The sequence below is a fragment of the Oncorhynchus mykiss genome, chromosome 16 (assembly GCF_057628025.1).
Source record: "Oncorhynchus mykiss isolate SJ-2025 chromosome 16, ASM5762802v1, whole genome shotgun sequence".
In the NCBI taxonomy this organism is placed as follows: Eukaryota; Metazoa; Chordata; class Actinopteri; order Salmoniformes; family Salmonidae; genus Oncorhynchus; species Oncorhynchus mykiss.
In genome coordinates, this window is record NC_143037.1 from 79,080,001 (window position 1) to 79,107,147 (window position 27,147).

The window sequence follows — 27,147 nt, forward strand, 5'->3', positions numbered from 1 at the left end:
ACTCAATTTGCTGGAAAACCTCAGTGCTTCAGGAGTCTTTGTTTCCCCATCACTAGCAGTATGCAAGTCGGCGGGCCGAATGAACGACTCTTTCACCAATGCTATTTGTTCACAAATGACCCATCCCTTAATTCCAATTGGAATCCAGACAGATATCCAACCATTTTTATGACTCGCCATTCTGTAGTTAGAATGATTGCCAAGGTAGGGAAGATTTATAAATGAGACAACCTAAACCATCGAAACTGGAACAACCATCTCAATAACGGGTGAAAATGATTGGTTATTTGTCTTTGTGTAGTATAAGATCAAATTACCAATCAATGTGCAGAAATGTTAAAACAAACTATTTGAAAAAGCAACCAAGCATGATGGGAAATATTATACAATGGCACTGGATGAGATGGCTGCCGTTTTTAGATGCTCCTAACCAATTGTGCCATTGTGTGTGTTTTTTTGCGTTATTTGTAACTTATATTGTACGGAATGTTTCTGCCACCGTATCTTATGACCGAAAAGAGCTTCTGAACATCAGAACAGCGATTACACCTCGTACTGGACAAAGATTTTTTTCTTTAACGAGTCGGACGCAAAAGATTTACTTCAGACACCCGACAAGGCCCAAATCCCCGTCTTTCACATGAAGAAGAGCCAGAGATATCGGTGTAGTAGGTTGGAGTGCCTTGTAAGGATCCAACGGAGAGTGGGTAATCCACCTCTACCATCAGTCCTATTAGCCAACGTGCAATCATTGGATAACAAAATGGATGAGCTCCGATCACGACTATCCTACCAATGGGACATTAAAAACTGTAATATCTTATGTTTCACAGAGTCGTGAAACATAAAATACAGCTGGCTGGGTTTTCAGTCCATCAGCAAGATAGAACAGCTGCCTCCGGTAAGACAAGGGGTGGTGGTCTGTGTCTATTTGTAAATAACAGCTGGTGCACAAAATCTAATATTAAGGAAGTATCTAGGTTTTGCTTGCCTGAGGTAGAGTATCTCATGATAAGCTGTAGACCACACAATTTACCAAGAGAGTTTTCATCTATATTTTTTGTAGCTGTCTATTTACAACCATAAACCGATGCTGGAACTAAGACCGCACTCAACAAGTTGTATAAGGCCAAACAGGAAAACGCTCATCATAGATGGGGGGACTGCATACAAGCAAAAATTAAAGCAGGAAGCACCAGTGACATGATCAACAAAAAAATGGTCAGATGAAGCAGATGTTAAGCTGCAGGACTGTTTTGCTATCACAGACTGGAACATGTTCCAGGATTCTTCCGATGGCATTGAGGAGTAAACCACATCAGTCACTGGCTTCATCAATAAGTGCATCGATGACGTCGTCCCCACAGTGACCGTACGTACATACCCCAACCAGAAGCCATGGATTACAGGCAACATCCGCACTGAGCTAAACGGTCGAGCTGCCGCTTTCACGGAGTGGGACTCTAACCCGGACGCTTATAAGAAATCCCGCTTTGCCCTCCGAGGAACCATCAAACAGGCAAAGCATCAATACAGGACTAAGATTGAATCCTACCACACCGGCTCTGACGCTTGTCGGATGTAGCAGGGGTTGCAATCTATTTCGGACTACAAAGGGAAGCATAGCAGTGGCCTGCCCAGTGACACGAGCCTGACAGATAAGCAAAATGACATCTATGCAAGCTTCAAGGCAAGCAACACTGAAGCATGCATGAGAGCACCAGATGTTTCAGATGACTATTTTCTTGTTTTTAATTTAAATGTGTTATTTAAAAAATATATTTTTATTGATTTATTTTTTACTTCAGTTTATTTTTGTAAATACTTTCTTAACACTTATTTTTCTTAAAACTGCATTGGGGCAGGCGGCAGGGTAGCGGGTAGTGGTTAGAGCGTTGGACTAGTAACTGAAAGGTTGCAAGTTCAAATCCCCGAGCTGACAAGGTACAAATCTGTCATTCTGCCCCTGAACAGGCCGTCATTGAAAATAAGAGTTTGTTCTTAACTGACTTGCCTAGTTAAATAAAGATAATGTTAAGATCAAGCTTCTTGGTTACAGCAGAGACGTTCAATCCCTTCCTGGATCAAGATCCCTACTACCTAAATTAATTTTGAAAAGCTGCCCTTGTGTGCACTGCCGGTAATACCGTATATCCCGGTATGGTACAGGAACGATATGATGGTATGATAATCTGGACACCATCCAACCCTAGATGGCTTCTAATCAAGGCTGTGGAGTTGGGTTGCATCCACATAACACCCTTTTCCCCATAGGGCTCTGGTCTAAAGTAGTGCACTATATAAGGAATAGGGTTCCATAGGTCTCTGGTCTAAAGTAGTGCACTATATAAGGAATAGGGTTCCATAGGGCTCTGGTCTAAAGTAGTGCACTATATAGGGAATAGTGTGCCGTTTGGGACATCAACCTTTTTGTTACAATGCTACAGTAAACCAGATATATCTACAACTGAATGTACAGTAAAGTACTGAAGATATTAGTAACAGTTAATTGATGCCTGGGGTCCTTCAATAGAACGAGTGACTACAGATGCAGGTTCTGAACATTGTTACATCATCATCTTCACTCATGATGGATATGTGTATTTATGAAATTATATATGAAATACATTGTTAAGTGTTACTAACACACGGTCTCTGTCTTTTCTGTCCATGTCTCACATTCTCTCTCTCTCTCTCTCTCTCTCTCTCTCTCTCTCTCTCCCTCCCTCTCTCTCCCTCTCTCTCTCTCTCCCTGTATGTCTCTTTCACTCTCTCTCTCTCTCTCTCTCTCTCTCTCTCTCCCTGTATGTCTCTTTCACTCTCTCTCTCTGTCTCTCTGTCTCTCTCTCTCTCTGTCTCTGTCTCTCTCTCTCTCTCTCTCTCTCTCTCTCCCTGTATGTCTCTTTCACTCTCTCTGTCTCTGTCTCTCTGTCTCTGTCTCTCTGTCTCTCTCTCTGTCTCTCTCTATGTCTCTCTCTCTGTCTCTCTCTCTGTCTCTCTCTCTGTCTCTCTCTCTCTCTCTCTCTCTCTCTCTCTCTCTCTCTCTCTCTCTCTCTCTCGCTCTTTAGGTCAGACGGACACTTCAACAAAGACAGGTCGGTAACATTTCATGTTTCACAAATGTTTGGGTTTTTCAGAAACCTCTTTATCCCCTCCCCATTGTCATGAAGCATTGACATAGTCCATTGAGACAAGGCAACACAATAGGAAGGGCTACCTTCATCACTGAGACATACCTGTGGATCACCTGGGATTCTCTGGAATATAAAACTTTAATGTAGCCTACTTGAGTCTGCAGGTGAATATCTGGGCTAGTTGGTGGTGTTCTGCTAGCTAGCTTGTCTCTGCTTTAGCTTGTCTCTGCGTTAGTTTGTCTCTGCGTTAGCTTGTCTCTGCGTTAGCTTGTCTCTGCGTTAGCTTGTCTCTGCATTAGCTTGTCTCTGCGTTAGTTTGTCTCTGCGTTAGCTTGTCTCTGCGTTAGCTTGTCTCCGCGTTAGCTTGTCTCTGCTTTAGCTTGTCTCTGTTTTAGCTTGTCTCTGCGTTAGCTTGTCTCTGCGTTAGCTTGTCTCTGCGTTAGTTTGTCTCTGCGTTAGCTTGTCTCTGCGTTAGCTTGTCTCTGCGTTAGCTTGTCTCTGCGTTAACTTGTCTCTGTTTTCGCTTGTCTCTGCGTTAGCTTGTCTCTGCGTTAGCTTGTCTCTGCGTTAGCTTGCCTCTGCGTTAGCTTGCCTCTGCGTTAGCTTGTCTCTGCGTTAGCTTGTCTCTGCTTTAGCTTGTCTCTGCGTTAGCTTGTCTCTGCGTTAACTTGTCTCTGTTTTCGCTTGTCTCTGCGTTAGCTTGTCTCTGCGTTAGCTTGTCTCTGCGTTAGCTTGCCTCTGCGTTAGCTTGCCTCTGCGTTAGCTTGTCTCTGCGTTAGCTTGTCTCTGCTTTAGCTTGTCTCTGCGTTAGCTTCCCTCTGCGTTAGCCTGTCTCTGTTTTCGCTTGTCTCTGTGTTAGCTTGCCTCTGCGTTAGCTTGTCTCTGCGTTAGCTTGTCTCTGCGTTAGCTTGCCTCTGCGTTAGCTTGCCTCTGCGTTAGCTGGTCTCTGCTTTAGCTTGTCTCTGTTTTAGCTTGTCTCTGTTTTAGCTCGTCTCTGCTCTAGCTTTTCTCTGCGTTAGCTTGTCTCTGCGTTAGCTTGTCTCTGTTTTAGCTTGTCTCTGTTTTAACTTGTCTCTGTTTTAGCTTGTCTCTGTGTTAGCTTGTCTCTGCATTAGCTTTTCTCTGCATGGAGCCTCTTTATTTTTGGCAACAACATGAAAATGAGACAGGGTCAGAGAGGATAAATGCTGTGTTGTCGTGGAAACGCCTCGGATGAAGTGAATCGCCTCTGAAAACAGCTAATAGTTCACGGTACCTACTGCCACAAGACTGTTACACCTCAGTTTGTAGAAACTGTGATATGTTGCTCTATACATGTTATGGGTTCAGTGGTTGACTATACTGATGGAACCCACATGTTATGGGTTCAGTGGTTGACTATACTGATGGAACCCACATGTTATGGGTTCAGTGGTTGAATATGCTGATGGAACCCACATGTTATGGGTTCAGTGGTTGAATATGCTGATGGAACCCCCATGTTATGGGTTCAGTGGTTGAATATGCTGATGGAACCCACATGTTATGGGTTCAGTGGTTGACTATACTGATGGAACCCACATGTTATGGGTTCAGTGGTTGACTATACTGATGGAACCCACATGTTATGGGTTCAGTGGTTGACTATACTGATGGAACCCACATGTTATGGGTTCAGTGGTTGAATATGCTGATGGAACCCACATGTTATGGGTTCAGTGGTTGAATATGCTGATGGAACCCCCATGTTATGGGTTCAGTGGTTGAATATGCTGATGGAACCCACATGTTATGGGTTCAGTGGTTGAATATGCTGATGGAACCCCCATGTTATGGGTTCAGTGGTTGAATATACTGATGGAACCCACATGTTATGGGTTCAGTGGTTGAATATACTGATGGAACCCACATGTTATGGGTTCAGTGGTTGACTATACTGATGGAACCCACATGTTATGGGTTCAGTGGTTGACTATACTGATGGAACCCACATGTTATGGGTTCAGTGGTTGACTATACTGATGGAACCCACATGTTATGGGTTCAGTGGTTGAATATACTGATGGAACCTCCATGTTATGGGTTCAGTGGTTGAATATACTGATGGAACCCACATGTTATGGGTTCAGTGGTTGAATATGCTGATGGAACCCACATGTTATGGGTTCAGTGGTTGACTATACTGATGGAACCCACATGTTATGGGTTCAGTGGTTGACTATACTGATGGAACCCACATGTTATGGGTTCAGTGGTTGACTATACTGATGGAACCCACATGTTATGGGTTCAGTGGTTGAATATACTGATGGAACCTCCATGTTATGGGTTCAGTGGTTGACTATTCTGATGGAACCCCCATGTTATGGGTTCAGTGGTTGACTATACTGATGGAACCCACATGTTATGGGTTCAGTGGTTGAATATACTGATGGAACCTCCATGTTATGGGTTCAGTGGTTGACTATACTGATGGAACCCCCATGTTATGGGTTCAGTGGTTGACTATTCTGATGGAACCCACAGGCCCACATTTTGTAGATATTCTCCAATAGCAGTCTTGAATTACAAATGAAGGTGATTGAACTAATGCATTTGATGTACCTGTAGTGTACCTGTAGTGAACCCAACACGCTCTCACAGTCTCCAACGCTTTTCCGTAAATGTCCAATTTCAAAGGTTTAAGCATACATTCGTAATGCTTAAGGTAAGGGTTAAGGTTTGAGATAGGGTTATGAATGCTTAAGGTAAGGGTTAAGGTTTGGTATATGGTTATGAATGGTTAAGGTTTGAGATAGGGTTATGAATGGTTGAGGTAAGGGTTAAGGTTTAGGATATGGTTATGAATGGTTAAGGTTTGAGATAGGGTTATGAATGGTTAAGGTAAGGGTTAAGGTTTGACATAGGGTTATGAATGGTTAAGGTTTGAGATAGGGTTATGAATGCTTAAGGTAAGGGTTAAAGTTTAGGATAGGGTTATGAATGCTTAAGGTAAGGGTTAAAGTTTAGGATATGGTTATGAATGCTTAAGGTAAGGGTTAAGGTTTGGGATAGGGTTATGAATGGTTAAGGTAAGGGTTAAGGTTTGGGATAGGGTTATGAATGGTTAAGGTAAGGGTTAAGGTTTGACATAGGGTTATGAATGGTTAAGGTTTGAGATAGGGTTATGAATGCTTAAGGTAAGGGTTAAAGTTTAGGATATGGTTATGAATGGTTAAGGTAAGTGTTAAGGTTTAGGATAGGGTTATGAATGCTTAAGGTAAGGGTTAAGGTTCAGGATATGGTTATGAATGCTTAAGGTAAGGGTTAAAGTTTAGGATATGGTTATGAATGCTTAAGGTAAGTGTTAAGGTTTAGGATATGGTTATGAATGGTTAAGGTAAGGGTTAAGGTTTAGGATAGGGTTATGAATGGTTAAGGTAAGGGTTAAGGTTTAGGATATGGTTATGAATGGTTAAGGTAAGTGTTAAGGTTTAGGATATGGTTATGAATGGTTAAGGTAAGGGTTAAGGTTTAGGATATGGTTATGAATGGTTAAGGTAAGGGTTAAGGTTTAGGATATGGTTATGAATGCTTAAGGTAAGGGTTAAAGTTTAGGATATGGTTATGAATGCTTAAGGTAAGTGTTAAGGTTTAGGATATGGTTATGAATGGTTAAGGTAAGGGTTAAGGTTTAGGATAGGGTTATGAATGGTTAAGGTAAGGGTTAAAGTTTAGGATATGGTTATGAATGCTTAAGGTAAGTGTTAAGGTTTAGGATATGGTTATGAATGGTTAAGGTAAGGGTTAAGGTTTAGGATAGGGTTATGAATGGTTAAGGTAAGTGTTAAGGTTTAGGATATGGTTAAAAACAAACAAGTGCCTTGCACTGGGATTGAGAGGTGGTTTGAGTTTGGTTCGATTGATGTGAACATAAAGCTCCCCAGGTTCACTTGTCATTCTTCCAGGATCACACACTAGACTACTGTTATAACCCCTCACACTAGACTACTGTTATAACCCCTCACACTAGACTACTGATATAACCCCTCACATCAGACTACTGACATGACCCCTCACACTAGGCTACTGTTATAACCCCTCCCACTAGACTACTGACATGACCCCTCACACTAGACTACTGTCACAACCCCTCCCACTAGACTACTGTTATAACCCCTCACACTAGACTACTGTTATAACCCCTAGACTACTGATATAACCCCTCACATCAGACTACTGACATGACCCCTCACACTAGGCTACTGTTATAACCCCTCCCACTAGACTACTGACATGACCCCTCACACTAGACTACTGTCACAACCCCTCCCACTAGACTACTGTTATAACCCCTCACACTAGACTACTGATATAACCCCTCACACTAGACTACTGACATATCCCTCACACTAGACTACTGACATATCCCTCACACTAGACTACTGATATAACCCCTCACACTAGACTACTGACATAACCTCTCACACTAGACTACTGTCATAACCCCTCACACTAGACTACTGTTATAACCTCTCACACTAGACTACTGTTATAATCCCTCACACTAGACTACTGTTATAATCCCTCACACTAGACTACTGTTATAACCCCTCACACTAGACTACTGTTATAACCCCTCACACTAGACTACTGTCAAACCCCTCACACTAGACTACTGTCACAACCCCTCACACTAGACTACTGTCACAACCCCTCACACTAGACTACTGTTATAACCTCTCACACTAGACTACTGTTATAACCCCTCACACTAGACTACTGTTATAATCCCTCACACTAGACTACTGTCATAACCCCTCACACTAGACTACTGTTATAACCCCTCACACTAGACTACTGTTATAATCCCTCACACTAGACTACTGTCACAACCCCTCACACTAGACTACTGTTATAACCTCTCACACTAGACTACTGTTATAACCCCTCACACTAGACTACTGTTATAACCCCTCACACTAGACTACTGTCATAACCCCTCACACTAGACTACTGTTATAACCCCTCACACTAGACTACTGTCACAACCCCTCACACTAGACTACTGTTATAACCCCCTCACACTAGACTACTGTCACAACCCCTCACACTAGACTACTGTTATAACCTCTCACACTAGACTACTGTTATAACCCCTCACACTAGACTACTGTCACAACCCCTCACACTAGACTACTGTCATAACCCCTCACACTAGACTACTGTCATAACCCCTCACACTAGACTACTGTCATAACCCCTCACACTAGACTACTGTCATAACCCCTCACACTAGACTACTGTTATAACCCCTCACACTAGACTACTGTCATAACCCCTCACACTAGACTACTGTCATAACCCCTCACACTAGACTACTGTCATAACCCCTCACACTAGACTACTGTCATAACCCCTCACACTAGACTACTGTCATAACCCCTCACACTAGACTACTGTCATAACCCCTCACACTAGACTACTGTCATAACCCCTCACACTAGACTACTGTTATAATCCCTCACACTAGACTATTGTCATAACCCCTCACACTAGACTACTGTCACAACCCCTCACACTAGACTACTGTCACAACCCCTCACACTAGACTACTGTTATAACCTCTCACACTAGACTACTGTTATAACCCCTCACACTAGACTACTGTTATAACCCCTCACAATAGACTACTGTTATAATCCCTCACACTAGACTACTGTTATAACCCCTCACACTAGACTACTGTCATAACCCCTCACACTAGACTACTGTCATAACCCCTCACACTAGACTACTGTTATAATCCCTCACACTAGACTACTGTCATAACCCCTCACACTAGACTACTGTCATAACCCCTCACACTAGACTACTGTCACAACCCCTCACACTAGACTACTGTCACAACCCCTCACACTAGACTACTGTTATAACCTCTCACACTAGACTACTGTTATAACCCCTCACACTAGACTACTGTTATAACCCCTCACAATAGACTACTGTTATAATCCCTCACACTAGACTACTGTTATAACCCCTCACACTAGACTACTGTCATAACCCCTCACACTAGACTACTGTCATAACCCCTCACACTAGACTACTGTTATAATCCCTCACACTAGACTACTGTCATAACCCCTCACACTAGACTACTGTCATAACCCCTCACACTAGACTACTGTCATAACCCCTCACACTAGACTACTGTTATAACCCCTCACACTAGACTACTGTCACAACCCCTCACACTAGACTACTGTTATAACCTCTCACACTAGACCACTGTTATAACCCCTCACACTAGACTACTGTCACAACCCCTCACACTAGACTACTGTCATAACCCCTCACACTAGACTACTGTCATAACCCCTCACACTAGACTACTGTCATAACCCCTCACACTAGACTACTGTCACAACCCCTCACACTAGACTACTGTCACAACCCCTCACACTAGACTACTGTTATAATCCCTCACACTAGACTACTGTTATAACCTCTCACACTAGACTACTGTTATAACCTCTCACACTAGACTACTGTTATAATCCCTCACACTAGACTACTGTCATAACCTCTCACACTAGACTACTGTTATAACCCCTAGACTACTGTCATAACCCCTAGACTACTGTCATAACCCCTAGACTACTGTCATAACCCCTAGACTACTGTTATAACCCCTAGACTACTGTTATAACCCCTAGACTACTGTTATAACCCCTAGACTACTGTCATAACCCCTAGACTACTGTTATAACCCCTAGACTACTGTTATAACCCCTAGACTACTGTTATAACCCCTAGACTACTGTTATAACCCCTCACCCCTTTTTTACAACAGATTATTTGTTTGCCACATATTGACGAAGAGAGCAACATCAGATGTTTATTAGATTGTGGAGTTTGAATTGTGTGTGAAGACAACAACATATTTGCTGTGGATTACAGCATAGGTTAAAAAAAAATCAATTCTAGCTCTTAAAGAGACAGTAGCCTACATTGGGTGTACATTTTTCAAATACATTATTATATAATCTGCCGTTATTCTTCTGCTATTTATTCTGTTAATAGTATTTACATGTTAATACTATCTTCTGATTAAAAGTATTATGTTTAATATTTTAACTAAACGCAATATATTAGGTTCCAAAATGTGAGTAGGTATATCTAGCTGTCCAAATATCACGTTCTGATGGGATGGGGCGGCAGGGTAGCCTCGTGGTTAGAGCATTGGGCTTAGTAACCGAAAGGTTGCAAGCTGACATGGTACAAATCTGTCGTTCTGCCTGTGAACAAGGCAGTTCACTGTTCCCTGGTAGGCCTTCACTGAAAATAAGAATTTGTTCTTAACTGACTTGCCTTGTTAAATAAAGGTAAGATAAAATAAAAATGGCTGGTCCTGCACTTTGTAAATATGCCGAAAAAAGATATTGGTTCCTTTCTAAACGTAGCAATGTGAATGCAAAGAGGACTCAGACCACAAAATAGATGAAGTGAAGTGACAAAAGAGTCTAGGACAGCCGCTAGCGGAACCCCTCGCCAACAGCCAAAGAAATTGCAGGGCGCAGGGCTCATAGGACTTCATGTTACACAATACATGTATTTTTTGTTCGGTAAAGTTCATATTTATATGCAAAAATCTTATTTTACATTGGCGTGTTATGTTCAGTAGTTCCAAAACATGCAGTGATATTGCAGAGAGCCACATCAATTCACAGAAATACTCATGTTAAATGTCGATGAAAATACAATTTTTAGACATGGAATTAAATATAGACTTCTCCTTAATGCAACCGCTGTGTCAGATTTCAAAAAAACTTTACGGAAAAAGCATAATCTGAGAACGGCTCTCAGAGCCCAAAACAGCCAGAGAAATATCCACCATGTTGGGTAGTCAACATTATCCATAAACAGTATTATAAATATTGACTTACCTTTGATGATCTTCATCAGAATGCACTCCCAGGAATCGCAGTTCCACAATAAATGCTTGTTTTGTTCGATAATGTCCATCATTTATGTCCATTTATGTCCATGTGGCTTCTTTTGTTAGGGCGTTTGGTAAACAAATCCAAATGCGCGATCTGGTCTGTTCGGACGAAACGTTCAAAAAGTTATATTACAGGTCGAAGAAACTTGTCAAACTAAGTATAGAATCCATCTTTAGGATGTTGTTATCATAAAAGTTCAATAATGTTCCAACTGGAGAATTCCTATGTCTGTAGAGAAGCAATGGAACGACAGCTACCTCTCAAGTGAAAGCGCGTGACTGAGAACGAGGCTGTAGGCAGACCACTGACTCAAGGAGCTCCCATCCGGCTCCACATCACAGTAGAATCCTCATTCAAGTTTCTAAAGACGGTTGACATCTAGTGGAAGCCCTAGGAAGTTCAACTTTATCCATATCCCACTGTGTATACAATAGGGGTGAGTTCAAAAACTACAAACCTCAGATTTTCCACTTCCTGTTTGGATTTCTTCTCAGGTTTTTACCTGCCATATGAGTTCTGTTATACTCACAGACATAAAACAGTTTTAGAAACTTCGGAGTGTTTTCTATCCAATACTAATAATAATATGCATATATTAGCATCTGGGACAGAGTAGGAGGCAGTTCACTCTGGGCACGCTATTCATCCAAAAGTGAAAATGCTGCCCCCTATCCCAAACAGGTTTTAAAAAGCACCTTATAGACAGCTTCTCTATGATCACTGTCATTGATTGGTCACTTTAATAATGTTTACATACTGTTTGCAAGGAAAAGAAAAGGTAGTGTTTTATATCACACAATTATTTTGGACAAGAGTCTTAAAGCATGAGAAAGGGTTTTAAGCATAGATTTGAATTCAATTAATTATATTACATTTATGTATCTATGTATTCACATGAAAAATAAAGCAAAATCATTCTGAATGACTTTGTAACAGCTCCAAACAGTTGTTCACTACAAGAAATGCTCACACTAGTTTATAGAAAGACCCTTATACACACCACATATTTATTACATACGGGATTCATGACATAGCTCACTCTAATATATCTACTGCTGTATATATATAGTATATCTACTGCTGTATATATATATAGTATATCTACTGCTACTGCTGTACATATATATATATATATATATATATATATATACATAGTATATCTACTGCTGTATATATATAGTATATCTACTGCTGTATATATATATATATATATATATAGTATATCTACTGCTGTGTATATATATATATATATATATATATATATATATATATATATATATATATATATATATATATATATATATATATATATAGTATATCTACTGCTACTGCTGTACATATATATATATATATATATATATATATATACATAGTATATCTACTGCTGTATATCTATCTATATATATATATATATATATATATATATATATATATATATATATATACTGCTGTACATATCATTCTAATATATATTTGGGTTGTTAATTGATTACTGTTACAGTTCTATTTGGGTTGTTAATTGATTACTGTTACAGTTCTATTTGGGTTGTTAATTGATTACTGTTACAGTTCTATTTGGGTTGTTAATTGATTACTGTTACAGTTCTATTTGGGTTGTTAATTGATTACTGTTACAGTTCTATTTGGGTTGTTAATTGGACTACGTTCCGACATTTCTTGATTGCCATTTTACTGCATTGTTAGGAGCTCTTAATGTAATCATTTCCCTGCACCCGCAATAACATCTGCTAAACTGTGTACGTGACCCCCCCCCCCCAAAAAAAAGATTTGATTTGATGCTGCGGTGTCAAGGGAGATAGGCGTCTCATGTCTGTTCCTCCCTACTGTACCATACCGTAGCTGTAGGACTTACAGTAGGATAGCAGTGATATAGTGTCCTGTCTCTTCCTCCCTACTGTACCATCCCGTAGCTGCAGGACTTACAGTAGGATAGCAGTGATATAGTGTCCTGTCTCTTCCTCCCTACTGTACCATCCCGTAGCTGCAGGACTTACAGTAGGATAGCAGTGATATAGTGTCCTGTCTCTTCCTCCCAACTGTACCATCCCGTAGCTGCAGGACTTACAGTAGGATAGCAGTGATATAGTGTCCTGTCTCTTCCTCCCTACTGTACCATACCGTAGCTGTAGGACTTACAGTAGGATAGCAGTGATATAGTGTCCTGTCTCTTCCTCCATACTGTACCATACCGTAGCTGCAGGACTTACAGTAGGATAGCAGTGATATAGTGTCCTGTCTCTTCCTCCCAACTGTACCATCCCGTAGCTGCAGGACTTACAGTAGGATAGCAGTGATATAGTGTGCTGTCTCTTCCTCCCAACTGTACCATCCCGTAGCTGCAGGACTTACAGTAGGATAGCAGTGATATAGTGTCCTGTCTCTTCCTCCCAACTGTACCATCCCGTAGCTGCAGGACTTACAGTAGGATAGCAGTGATATAGTGTCCTGTCTCTTCCTCCCTACTGTACCATCCCGTAGCTGCAGGACTTACAGTAGGATAGCAGTGATATAGTGTCCTGTCTCTTCCTCCCTACTGTACCATCCAGTAGCTGCAGGACTTACAGTAGGATAGCAGTGATATAGTGTCCTGTCTCTTCCTCCCTACTGTACCATCCAGTAGCTGCAGGACTTACAGTAGGATAGCAGTGATATAGTGTCCTGTCTCTTCCTCCCAACTGTACCATACCGTAGCTGCAGGACTTACAGTAGGATAGCAGTGATATAGTGTCCTGTCTCTTCCTCCCTACTGTACCATCCCGTAGCTGCAGGACTTACAGTAGGATAGCAGTGGTATAGTGTCCTGTCTCTTCCTCCCAACTGTACCATCCCGTAGCTGCAGGACTTACAGTAGGATAGCAGTGATATAGTGTCCTGTCTCTTCCTCCCAACTGTACCATCCCGTAGCTGCAGGACTTACAGTAGGATAGCAGTGATATAGTGTCCTGTCTCTTCCTCCCTACTGTACCATCCCGTAGCTGCAGGACTTACAGTAGGATAGCAGTGATATAGTGTCCTGTCTCTTCCTCCCTACTGTACCATCCCGTAGCTGCAGGACTTACAGTAGGATAGCAGTGATATAGTGTCCTGTCTCTTCCTCCCAACTGTACCATCCCGTAGCTGCAGGACTTACAGTAGGATAGCAGTGATATAGTGTCCTGTCTCTTCCTCCCAACTGTACCATCCCGTAGCTGCAGGACTTACAGTAGGATAGCAGTGATATAGTGTCCTGTCTCTTCCTCCCTACTGTACCATCCAGTAGCTGCAGGACTTACAGTAGGATAGCAGTGATATAGTGTCCTGTCTCTTCCTCCCTACTGTACCATCCCGTAGCTGCAGGACTTACAGTAGGATAGCAGTGATATAGTGTCCTGTCTCTTCAGTGTGTGTGTCTTATGTGACATTAATAGTACTCTGATAAATGACCTCCCTGAGTGGAGTAGGCTGCTATCACAACCACTGGGTCCACATAACTACTGGTGTGTGTGTGTGTGTGTGTGTGTGTGTGTGTGTGTGTGTGTGTGTGTGTGTGTGTGTGTGTGTGTGTGTGTGTGTGTGTGTGTGTGTGTGTGTGCTGAACTGCATGCTAGATCTATTTAAAACCCAACACATACCAGCTAAACACCCCATGCCTCTGTTACTGTGGCAACTAACTACTTTCTTCATTTGCTAGCGTTGCCCTTAACAACATTGTCAGCATGTCTCTATTCCAACAGTCTGACTGGCTGATTTCACTCCGTTTAGTTCACGAATCGTGAATTCACCTTAGTTATAGAAATTACTGCGTTCGTGAAAAGACTATAATTTGTTTATTGGTCATCAGTAGGAATCAAGACCATTTGTAACCACATTAATTTGAGGATCATCGGTTTTATGTAAATTAACTGGACACGATGGTGTTAGTAAGATAAAGAGGATATAGTTACAGAGCATTATGGGTACTGTTACAGAGCATTATGGGTACTGTTACAGAGTTGTATGGGTACTGTTACAGAGCATTATGGGTACTGTTACAGAGCATTATGGGTACTGTTACAGAGCATTATGGGTACTGTTACAGAGCATTATGGGTACTGTTACAGAGCATTATGGGTACTGTTACAGAGCATTATTGGTACTGTTACAGAGCATTATGGGTACTGTTACAGAGCATTATGGGTACTATAACAGAGTAGTATGGGTACTGTTACAGAGCATTATGGGTACTGTTACAGAGCATTATGGGTACTGTTACAGAGCATTATGGGTACTGTTACAGAGCATTATGGGTACTGTTACAGAGCAGTATGGGTACTGTTACAGAGCATTATGGGTACTATAACAGAGCATTATGGGTACTGTTACAGAGCATTATGGGTACTGTTACAGAGCATTATGAGTACTATAATAGAGTAGTATGGGTACTGTTACAGAGCATTATGGGTACTGTTACAGAGCATTATGGGTACTGTTACAGAGCATGATGGGTACTGTTACAGAGTAGTATGGGTACTGTTACTGAGCATTATGGGTACTGTTACAGAGCATTATGGGTACTATTACAGAGCATTATGGGCACTGTAACAGAGCATTATGGGTACCGTTACAGAGCATTATGGGTACCGTTACAGAGCATTATGGGTACTGTTCAGAGCAGTATGGGTAATGTTCAGAGCATTATGGGTACTGTAACAGAGCATTATGGGTACTGTAACAGAGTAGTATGGGTACTGTTACTGAGCATTATGGGTACTGTTACAGAGCATTATGGGTACTATTACAGAGCATTATGGGCACTGTAACAGAGCATTATGGGTACCGTTACAGAGCATTATGGGTACCGTTACAGAGCATTATGGGTACTGTTCAGAGCAGTATGGGTAATGTTCAGAGCATTATGGGTACTGTAACAGAGCATTATGGGTACTGTAACAGAGCATTATGGGTACTGTTCAGATACATTTGTACATTTTCTAAAAACCTGTTTTCACTTTGTCATGATGGGGTGTTGTGATGTCATGATGGGGTGTTGTGATGTCATGATGGGGTGTTGTGATGTCATGATGGGGTTTTGTGATGTCATGATGGGGTGTTGTGATGTCATGATGGGGTGTTGTGATGTCATGATGGGGTTTTGTGATGTCATTATGGGGTATTGTGATGTCATTATGGGGTATTGTGTGTAGATTGCAGAGGAAATGTTTTTATTCAATCCATTTTAGAATAAGGCTGTAACGTAATAAAAGTGTGGTAAAATATAAGGCGTCTGAATGTTTCCCCAAGGCACTGTATGTGGACACCCCTTCAAATGAGTAGATACTGCTATTTCAGCCACACCTGTTGCTGACTGTTTTATGAAATCGAGCACACAGCCATGCAATCTCCATAGACAAACATTGGCAGTAGAATGGCCTTACTGAAGATCTCAGTGACCTTCAACGTGGCACTGTCATAGGATGCCACCCGTCCAATAAGTCAGTTCATCAAATTCATCAACTCTAAGTGCTGTGATTGCTAAGTGGAACCGTCTAGGAGCAACAACGGCTCAGCCGCAAAGTGGTAGACCACACCGCTGAGTGCTGAACCGTTTAGAGCATACAAATCATCTGTCTTCGGTTGCAACACTCACTACCGATTTCCAAACTGCCTCTGGAAGCAACATCAGCACAAAAGCTTCCCTGATGGGGAGCTTCATGAAATGGGTTTCAATGGCCGAGCAGCCTCACACAAGCCTAAGATCACCAGGCTCAATGCCAAGCGTCGGCTGGAGTGGTGTAAAGCTCTCCGCCATTGGACTCTGGAGCAGTGGAAACGCATTCTCTGGAGTGAAGAATCACGCTTCACCATCTGGCAGTCTGACGGACAAATCTTGGTTTGGCGGATGCCAGGAGATACTACCTATCCCAATGCATAGTTACCAACTGTAAAGTTTGGTGGAGGAGGAATAATGGTCTGGGGCTGTTTTTCATGGTTGAGGCCCCTTAGTTCCAGTGAAGGGAGGTCTTAACACTACAGCATAAAGACATTCTAGGCGATTCTGTGCTTCCAACATTGTGGCAAGAGTTTGGGGAAGGCCCTTTCCTGTTTCAGCATAACAATGCCTCCGTGCACAAAGAGAGGTCCATACAGAAATGGTTTGTCGAGATCGGTGTGGAAGAACTTGACTGGCCTGCACAGAGCCCTGACCTCAACCCCATCAAACACCTTTGGGATGAATTGGAATGCTGACAGCGAGCCAGGGCCTAATCGCCAAAACATTAGTGCCCAACCTCATTAACGCTCTTGTGGTTGAACGGAAGCAATTCCCCACAGCAATGTTCCAACATCTAGTGGAAAGATTGAATGCTGTTATAGCAGCAAAGGGACCAACTCTAGTTTAATGCCCATGATTTTGTAACCATCTGGATTTCACCGTGATAACAATCGACTGCTCAGTGGGGAGAGCCAGCAACACAGCAACACAGAGCACAGTGTCCTTCGCTCCCGAGTCCCGCTTGCTGAGCACCGCTGTCCTGCAGTAACTTAGAGGGACGTAGCTAGGTGACAAGCAGTAGTAGCTAGATAGTAGCAGGTCAGGGTGACAGGCAGTCGTAGCTAGATAGTATCAGGCCAGGGTGACAGACAGTAGCTAGATAGTATCAGGCCAGGGTCACAGGCAGTAGCTAGATAGTAGCAGGTCAGGGTGACAGGCAGTAGCTAGATTGTATCAGGCCAGGGTCACAGGCAGTAGCTAGATAGTAGCAGGTCAGGGTGACAGACAGTAGCTAGATTGTATCAGGCCAGGGTCACAGGCAGTAGCTAGATAGTAGCAGGTCAGGGTGACAGACAGTAGCTAGATTGTATCAGGCCAGGGTCACAGGCAGTAGCTAGATTGTATGAGGCCAGGGTCACAGGCAGTAGCTAGATAGTAGCAGGTCAGGGTGACAGGCAGTAGCTAGATTGTATCAGGCCAGGGTCACAGGCAGCTAAAGCACATTTGTTGCTTTACTAGTAAAAATAAAAATAATAATGGAATGATTCTGAACACTCCCATGTCCCAACTTCGGCAGAGAAGTTTCAAGTTTCAAGTTTCAAGCCATAAGCATTAACTAGCTAGCTGTGGATGCAGAGGATCTTAAAACTGTCTCTCTACTGCGGTCCCTGTTGATGTGGATCAGGGCATGTTCCCTCCTCTACTTCCTGAAGTCAACAATCAACTCCTTTGTTTTGCTGACGTTGATGGAAAGGTTGTTGACCTGACATGGCGTTGTGTGTTGTGGTGTTCTATTGTGTGGCGTTGTGTGTTGTGGTGTTGTATTGTGTGGCGTTGTGTGTTGTGGTGTTGTATTGTGTGGCGTTGTGTGTTGTGGTGTGGCGTTGTGTGGTATTGTGTGTTGTGGTGTTGTATTGTGTGGCGTGGTGTGTTGTATTGTGTGTTGTGGTGTTGTATTGTGTGGCGTTGTGTGGCGTTGTGTGTTGTGGTGTTGTATTGTGTGTTGTGGTGTTGTATTGTGTGTTGTGGTGTGGCGTGGTGTTGTATTGTGTGTTGTGGTGTTGTATTGTGTGTTGTGGTGTTGTATTGTGTGTTGTGGTGTTGTATTGTGTGTTGTGGTGTTGTATTGTGTGTTGTGGTGTTGTATTGTGTGTTGTGGTGTTGTATTGTGTGTTGTGGTGTTGTATTGTGTGTTGTGGTGTTGTATTATGTGGCGTGGTGTTGTATTGTGTGTTGTGGTGTTGTATTGTGTGTTGTGGTGTTGTATTGTGTGTTGTGGTGTGGCGTGGTGTTGTATTGTGTGTTGTGGTGTTGTATTGTGTGTTGTGGTGTTGTATTGTGTGTTGTGGTGTTGTATTGTGTGTTGTGGTGTTGTATTGTGTGGCGTGGTGTTGTATTGTGTGTTGTGGTGTTGTATTGTGTGTTGTGGTGTTGTATTGTGTGTTGTGGTGTTGTATTGTGTGTTGTGGTGTTGTATTGTGTGTTGTGGTGTTGTATTGTGTGTTGTGGTGTTGTATTGTGTGTTGTGGTGTTGTATTGTGTGTTGTGGTGTTGTATTGTGTGTTGTGGTGTTGTATTGTGTGTTGTGGTGTTGTATTGTGTGGCGTGGTGTGTTGTATTGTGTGTTGTGGTGTTGTATTGTGTGTTGTGGTGTTGTATTGTGTGTTGTGGTGTTGTATTGTGTGTTGTGGTGTTGTATTGTGTGTTGTGGTGTTGTATTGTGTGTTGTGGTGTTGTATTGTGTGTTGTGGTGTTGTATTGTGTGTTGTGGTGTTGTATTGTGTGGCGTGGTGTTGTATTGTGTGTTGTGGTGTTGTATTGTGTGTTGTGGTGTGGCGTGGTGTTGTATTGTGTGGCGTGGTGTTGTATTGTGTGTTGTGGTGTTGTATTGTGTGTTGTGGTGTGGCGTGGTGTTGTATTGTGTGGCGTGGTGTTGTATTGTGTGTTGTGGTGTTGTATTGTGTGGCGTGGTGTTGTATTGTGTGTTGTGGTGTTGTATTGTGTGTTGTGGTGTTGTATTGTGTGTTGTGGTGTTGTATTGTGTGTTGTGGTGTTGTATTGTGTGGCGTGGTGTTGTATTGTGTGTTGTGGTGTTGTATTGTGTGTTGTGGTGTTGTATTGTGTGTTGTGGTGTTGTATTGTGTGTTGTGGTGTTGTATTGTGTGTTGTGGTGTGGCGTGGTGTTGTATTGTGTGGCGTGGTGTTGTATTGTGTGTTGTGGTGTTGTATTGTGTGTTGTGGTGTTGTATTGTGTGTTGTGTTGTTGTATTGTGTGTTGTGGTGTTGTATTGTGTGTTGTGGTGTTGTATTGTGTGTTGTGTTGTTGTATTGTGTGTTGTGGTGTTGTATTGTGTGTTGTGGTGTTGTATTGTGTGTTGTGGTGTTGTATTGTGTGGCGTGGTGTGTTGTATTGTGTGTTGTGGTGTTGTATTGTGTGTTGTGGTGTTGTATTGTGTGTTGTGGTGTTGTATTGTGTGTTGTGGTGTTGTATTGTGTGGCGTGGTGTGTTGTATTGTGTGGCGTGGTGTGTTGTATTGTGTGTTGTGGTGTTGTATTGTGTGGCGTTGTGTGTTGTGGTGCTGTTGGCTGCCTGACATTTTTATGAACAGAACACAACTATTTTCCGTAGGTTTTACCACGATAAATTATATTGAAAAGGTTTTTTAATGACTACATTACTATTCTACCCCTTTCACCTGAAAATCCCACCACAATAGGTCAGGGTGACAGGCAGTCCCGCCCCTTCCCTGAAAACACCACCCATAGTGATTGATAGACAGCTCTGAAACCCTACCAACTCTGTGACTCTCACAAATATCCTGCTTCTGCCCACAGTGATTAATTGACAAACCTAACTGTTAAGAATGTGGCCAGAAGAAAACCAACATGAGGAAATTAAAAGAACAATGGGAGGAGTCAGGATTTACATTAGAATAATGACATCATGATAATGTAGATTAACATTAGAATAATGACATCATGATAATGTAGATTAACATTAGAATAATGACATCATGATAATGTAGATTTACATTAGAATAATGACATCATGATAATGTAGATTAACATTAGAATAATGACATCATGATAATGTAGATTTACATTAGAATAATGACATCATAATATTGTAGTACAATTAGAAATATGAACTTTGATTGATCTTTTAATATGTTTTTTTTCTAGATATGGCAGTGTTCTCTGGAAGGGCATTGAACAAAAACTCTCAACTAGAAAAAGCAAACTTTAGTTTATCATTAAAATTTGGTCATTGATCATGTTTACATAACAATAATATTGCAAATGAGTCATTCATTTATCATGATCAAATGTGTTAGTTTAGGTTAGAGCAGTGTCAGGACTTCCACCAAAGTCGGCTCCTCTCCTTGTTCGGGCTCCTCTCCTTGTTCGGGCTCCTCTCCTTGTTTGGGCGCCGTTCGACATCTCCGGCTTCCTAGCCATTGCCGCTCCATTTTTCATATATCCATTTGTTTTGTCTTGTTTCCATACACACCTGGTTTTCATTATCTAATCACACTGCATGTATCTAGTCATCTGTTCCCCTCTATGTGTTTGTGTGTAATTGTTTATTGTTACTTGAGATGTTCACGCGCTATACTTTAGTTCATGTTTTCTTTTGGGCACTTTGACAAGCAGAGGTCTTTCATAAAGAATCCTTCATACTAAAACATGTGTTTACGACCTACTCGTATATATATATATAGCCTAAATATTGTGTTATTGTGTAGACCAGATTTGATTAATAGAAACAAATAACAGAACTGCATACATAATGTAATTGTGTTATGGTTCATAAAGCCACAGTAGAGTAGACTACATATTTGACAACAAATCAAGGAAGAAACAGAATAATCCTAGGAGTATGAGGAATAACAAGTGTATTCTCAGGTAAAGCACATGGCTGTTCAGCTTTTCCTCTGACATTGCCTTGTTTGCAGTGCTGTCACCATGACCATGTTAAAACTCTTTTGGGATAGGGGGCAGCATTTTCACATTTGGATGAATAGCGTGCCCAGAGTGAACTGCCTCCTACTCTGTCCCAGATGATAATATATGCATATTATTATTAGTATTGGATAGAAAACACTCTGAAGTTTCTTAAACTGTTTGAATGATGTATGTGAGTATAACAGAACTCATATGGCAGGCAAAAACCTGAGCAAAATCCAACCAGGAAGTGGGACATCTGAGGTTTGTAGTTTTTCAAAGTAGTTTTTTGGCCCACCCGAATACACATTGAGATATGGATAAAGTTGCACTTCCTACGGCTTCCACTAGATGTCCGCCGTCTTTAGGAACTTGAGGATTCTGCTATAAAGGAGGGGCTCATGAGACCTCTGAGTCAGTGGTCTGGCAGAGAGCCTTGGTCTCATGACGCGCTCCCGACAGTTACCTCTCTTTCCAATGCTTTTCTTCAGGCAAAGGAATTCTCTGGTTGAAACATTATTGATGTTTTATGTTAAAAACATCCTAAAGATTTATTTATTGACATGTTTATTTATTGACATGTTTGTAAAGGACTGTAACGGAACTTTTCGAGTTTTTGTCTGGACGAAGTGCCTGCGCCTCATGAAGATGGATTACTGGGGTGAACACGCTACAAGTGGCTATTTGGACATAAATGATGGACTTTATGGAACTTTATGGAACAAATCAGTCATTTATTGTCGAACTGGGATTCCTGGGAGTGCCTTCTGATGAAGATCATCAAAGGTAAGTTAATATTTATGGTGTAACTTCTAACTTCTGTTGACTCCAAAATGGCGGATATTTCTCAGGCTGGATTGGGCTCTGAGCACCATTCTCAAATTAAGCTTTTTCCGTAAAGTTTTTAAAAAATCTGACACAGCGGTTGGATTAAACCTGTTTTAGCTGCATACATATTGGATTCAAAGTGGAATGATGGTGGTGCACTCAGCTCAATAATATATAACACCATTGGTTCGACATCATCAGAACAAGAAACAAAGATAAAAATGTAATAACAGCACAACAAAATGAATAAACCATTTTCTTTCACGGGTGCCTTTTAATTTGTAACACCAGTGGTGCAACTAGTGATTTCTGACAGCGCTGAACCAACACAGTGGCGAAGCAACATTTCAGAGTGGTCAAAACCATTCATCTAGAGGTGACGGGGGTGGTCCAAACCATTCATCTAGAGGTGACGGGGGTGGTCAAAACCATTCATCTAGAGGTGACGGGGGTGGTCAAAACCATTCATCTTGAGGTGACGCTGGTGGTCCAAATAATTCATCTAGAGGTGACGGGGGTGGTCAACACCATTCATCTCGAGGTGACGGGGGTGGTCCAAACCATTCATCTAGAGGTGACGGGGTGGTCAAAACCATTCATCTAGAGGTGACGGGGGTGGTCAAAACCATTCATCTATAGGTGAAGGGGGTGGTCAAAACATTCATCTAGAGGCGACGGGGGTGGTCCAAACCATTCATCTAGAGGTGACGGGGGTGGTCCAAACCATTCATCTAGAGGTGACGGGGGTGGTCCAAACCATTCATCTAGAGGCGACGGGGGTGGTCCAAACCATTCATCTAGAGGTGACTGGGGTGGTACAAACCATTCATCTAGAGGTGACTGGGGTGGTCCAAACCATTCATCTAGAGGCGACGGGGTGGTCAAAACCATTCATCTAGAGGTGACTGGGGTGGTCAAAACCATTCATCTAGAGGTGACTGGGGTGGTCAAAACCATTCATCTAGAGGTGACGGGGGTGGTCAAAACCATTCATCTAGAGGTGACGGGGATGGTCAAAACCATTCATCTAGAGGTGACGGGGTCGTCCAAACCATTTATCTAGAGGTGACGGGGGTGGTCAAAACCATTCATCTAGAGGTGACGGGGTCGGTCAAAACCATTCATCTAGAGGTGACGGGGTCGTCCAAACCATTCATCTAGAGGTGACAGGGCTGGTCAAAACCATTATTCTAGAGGTGACGGGGGTGGTCAAAATCATTCATCTAGAGGTGACGGGGTCGTCCAAACCATTCATCTAGAGGTGACGGGGGTGGTCCAAATCATTCATCTAGAGGTGACGGGGGTGGTCCAAATCCTTCATCTAGAGGTGACGGGGTGGTCAAACCATTCATCTAGAGGTGACGGGGGTGGTCCAAATCCTTCATCTAGAGGTGACGGGGTGGTCAAACCATTCATCTAGAGGTGACTGGGGTGGTCCAAACCATTCATCAAGAGGTGACGGGGGCGGTCCAAATCCTTCATCTAGAGGTGACTGGGGTGGTCCAAACCATTCATCTAGAGGCGACGGGGGTGGTCCAAACCATTCATCTAGAGGCGACGGGGGTGTTCAAAACCATTCATCTAGAGGCGTCGGGGGTGGTCAAAACCATTCATCTAGAGGTGACGGGGGTGGTCAAAACCATTCATCTAGAGGCGACGGGGGTGGTCAAACCATTCATCTAGAGGCGACGGGGGTGGTCAAAACCATTCATCTAGAGGTGACGGGGTGGTCAAACCATTCATCTAGAGGTGACTGGGGTGGTCAAACCATTCATCTATAGGCGACGGGGGTGGTCAAAACCATTCATCTAGAGATGACGGGGGTGGTCAAAACCATTCATCTAGAGGTGACAGGGGTGGTCAAAACCATTCATCTAGAGGTGACGGGGGTGGTCAAACCATTCATCTAGAGGCGACGGGGGTGGTCCAAACCATTCATCTAGAGGCGACGGGGGTGGTCAAAACCATTCATCTAGAGGTGACGGGGGTGGTCCAAACCATTCATCAAGAGGTGACGGGGGTGTTCAAAACCATTCATCTAGAGGCGACGGGGGTGGTCAAAACCATTCATCAAGAGGTGACGGGGGTGTTCAAAACCATTCATCTAGAGGCGACGGGGGTGGTCAAAACCATTCATCTAGAGGTGACGGGGGTGGTCAAAACCATTCATCTAGAGGCGACGGGGGTGGTCAAACCATTCATCTAGAGGCGACGGGGGTGGTCAAAACCATTCATCTAGAGGTGACGGGGTGGTCAAACCATTCATCTAGAGGTGACTGGGGTGGTCAAACCATTCATCTATAGGCGACGGGGGTGGTCAAAACCATTCATCTAGAGATGACGGGGGTGGTCAAAACCATTCATCTAGAGGTGACAGGGGTGGTCAAAACCATTCATCTAGAGGTGACGGGGGTGGTCAAACCATTCATCTAGAGGTGACGGGGGTGGTTAAAACCATTCATCTAGAGGTGACGGGGGTGGTCAAAACCATTAATCTAGAGGCGACGGGGGTGGTCCAAATCATCCATCTAGAGGTGACGGGGGTGGTCAAACCATTCATCTAGAGATGACGGGGGGGAGGGAAGCAACATTTTAGAGTGGTCATCTTAAGGCAAAGGGGATGGGTGCAAAATGCATTCTGTAAATTTGTATGTAATATATAAAATGGATATATCAGTTTTAATACAGACTTGCTCAAATCATTACTAGTAATTGAAAATGACAAATTACCCAATGGTTCATTATAATTTTCTGGTAATAAAAAAGTGGTGTGATTATTTAAGATACTCTTTGAAGAGGTAGGGTTTCAGATGTTCTCGGAAGATGGGCTGTTCGCGCTTCAGGGAGAAGATGGTTCCACCATTGGAGTGCCAGGACAGAGAAGATCTTGGACAGGCTGAGCGGCGAGAGTTTCCCTCCCATAAGAGTTGGAGGGACAAGAGATCTAGTACTCGGGTTGGGGTGTACAGTTTGAGCAGAGCCTGAAGGTAGGGAGATCACGTGCCTGGATTAGAACCTGTGCTGCTTCCTGTGTAAGGTAGGGTCGTACTCTAATGTGCTAATGGGTGTTATAGAGCATGAACCTGTAGGAGCGAGTCACTGCTTCGATGTTTGCAGAGAACGACAGGGTGTTGTCCCTGGGTCACGCCAAGGTTCTTTGCGCTCTGGAAGGGGGACACCGTGGAGATGTCAACCGTTGTCGTGTCTTTGGCTATGCCAGATTAAGTGATATGACATGCTATTCTATAAAATAATTTCTCCGTAATTAATATTACCTGATTGAGCTAATCATGTAAATGTAATTAACTAGAGAGTCGGGGCACCACAAAATAATATTTATAGAGCTGTTATCTTCCGAATAAACTCTTAAAGACCTAGTAATATTTTACATCAATAGCAGTCAATATTAATTGTCACTCTAATTCAGTCTCATCTGAAAGTTGTAAATTCTTGGTTATCTTCACAAACCCTGGCTAACAAGTTGAATCAGCAATACAAAATTGGGTTTAATTATTTATGTACTAAATACCTAACTAATCACACAGAATTACACATACACATAATTAAATCATAACTTGATTACAAATTACGTCATAAAGGAAAACGTCCCTAGTGGACGGAAACAGATATGACAGCATGTTACAGAAAAGAAAGACTGAGGAAGACTGAGGAACAAAGGAAGAAGCTGTGCTATCGTAAATACAGTATCTTATGCATTCTAAATTACCACTCATTTGGAAAAGGAAAATGCAATAAATATTTACTCTGAGCTGCGCTGCGGTAGGTTGGTGGTAGATGGAAGGCCGTTTTGCCAAACCGAGTCCTCTGTCCTGAAGAATGTCTCTGGTGGTCAATTGGATACGTTGTAGTAAAGTCGTTGTGTGATAGACGGGATACTCTGTCTGTTCCTTCCTAACCCTTGTTTGCAGCTGCTGTTGCTAACTCAACTGCTAGGAGGTATCACTTCTGTAGTGAATAAGAGTTCAAAGTTCATACCATTCGCAACCAAAGCTCATGCTGATGTTGGCTTCGTTCTGTAGTTATTATCTGAAACATTCTGACGTTGGACCGTCGTCCTACATCCTCAGAACAGGAGGTTACATTTTCGTGAAGGCTTTATATAGTGGAGCGAGAAGGGTGTGTCTGAAAAGTTTTATAAGTTTTATAACCCATGTCCCTTCACAGGGGCGGGCCACTGGTTGAGCAGAGCCCTAACCTTATGAAAACCCAATTTTTACATTTTAGAAGCTAAAATCACATTTCATCCCATCACAAATAATTTAATATTCAAACATTTAAATTGAACAACAGTTCCATGTGAATCCGATAACTCTGATGTGTAGACTTTCCACTGTAGAGTTTATGTCATCGTATCATTGATGAGAATGTATCAGATGACAACCGAACTGACATCATATTCATTAAGTACCACCGCATATGTTCAATTGTTCGGATTACCAGAATATAGTTAATTTCCCCCCACCTTCTGATGTTCCCAGAATCTCTATGTTAACCAAGGGGTTTGCAAATGTAACCTCAGTAGGGTAGAGAGAGGAAAAAGGGGGGAAGAGGTATTTATGACTGTCATAAACCTACCCCCAAGCCACCATCATGGAGAGGTCTTGGAGAGGGTAAGCCTTCCCCGCAGCTCGAGGTTGAGGTTGAGCTTGAGGTGGTGGGCCGAAAAAAAACAAGTTGAGATATCTGCCAGGCATGCAGAGATGCTTGTTTTGCTACCTGGATGTCAGAAGGGGGAAAGGAGAAAAGTAGTTGAGTAGGAGAGACCATGTGAGGATAGGACGAGCTG

General features: G+C 42.5%; 1 protein-coding gene across 1 annotated transcript in view; it reads left to right on the forward strand.

Annotated features, from left to right (window-relative positions):
• The window catches only part of LOC118939582 (uncharacterized), a 90,042-nt gene that overhangs the window by 14,547 nt on the left and 48,348 nt on the right, over positions 1–27,147 (forward strand). Inside the window, exon 3 of the mRNA XM_036947700.2 lies at positions 3,069–3,095. Within this exon, the coding sequence (XP_036803595.2) occupies positions 3,069–3,095 (27 nt within the window). The remainder of the gene's footprint in view (positions 1–3,068; positions 3,096–27,147) is intronic.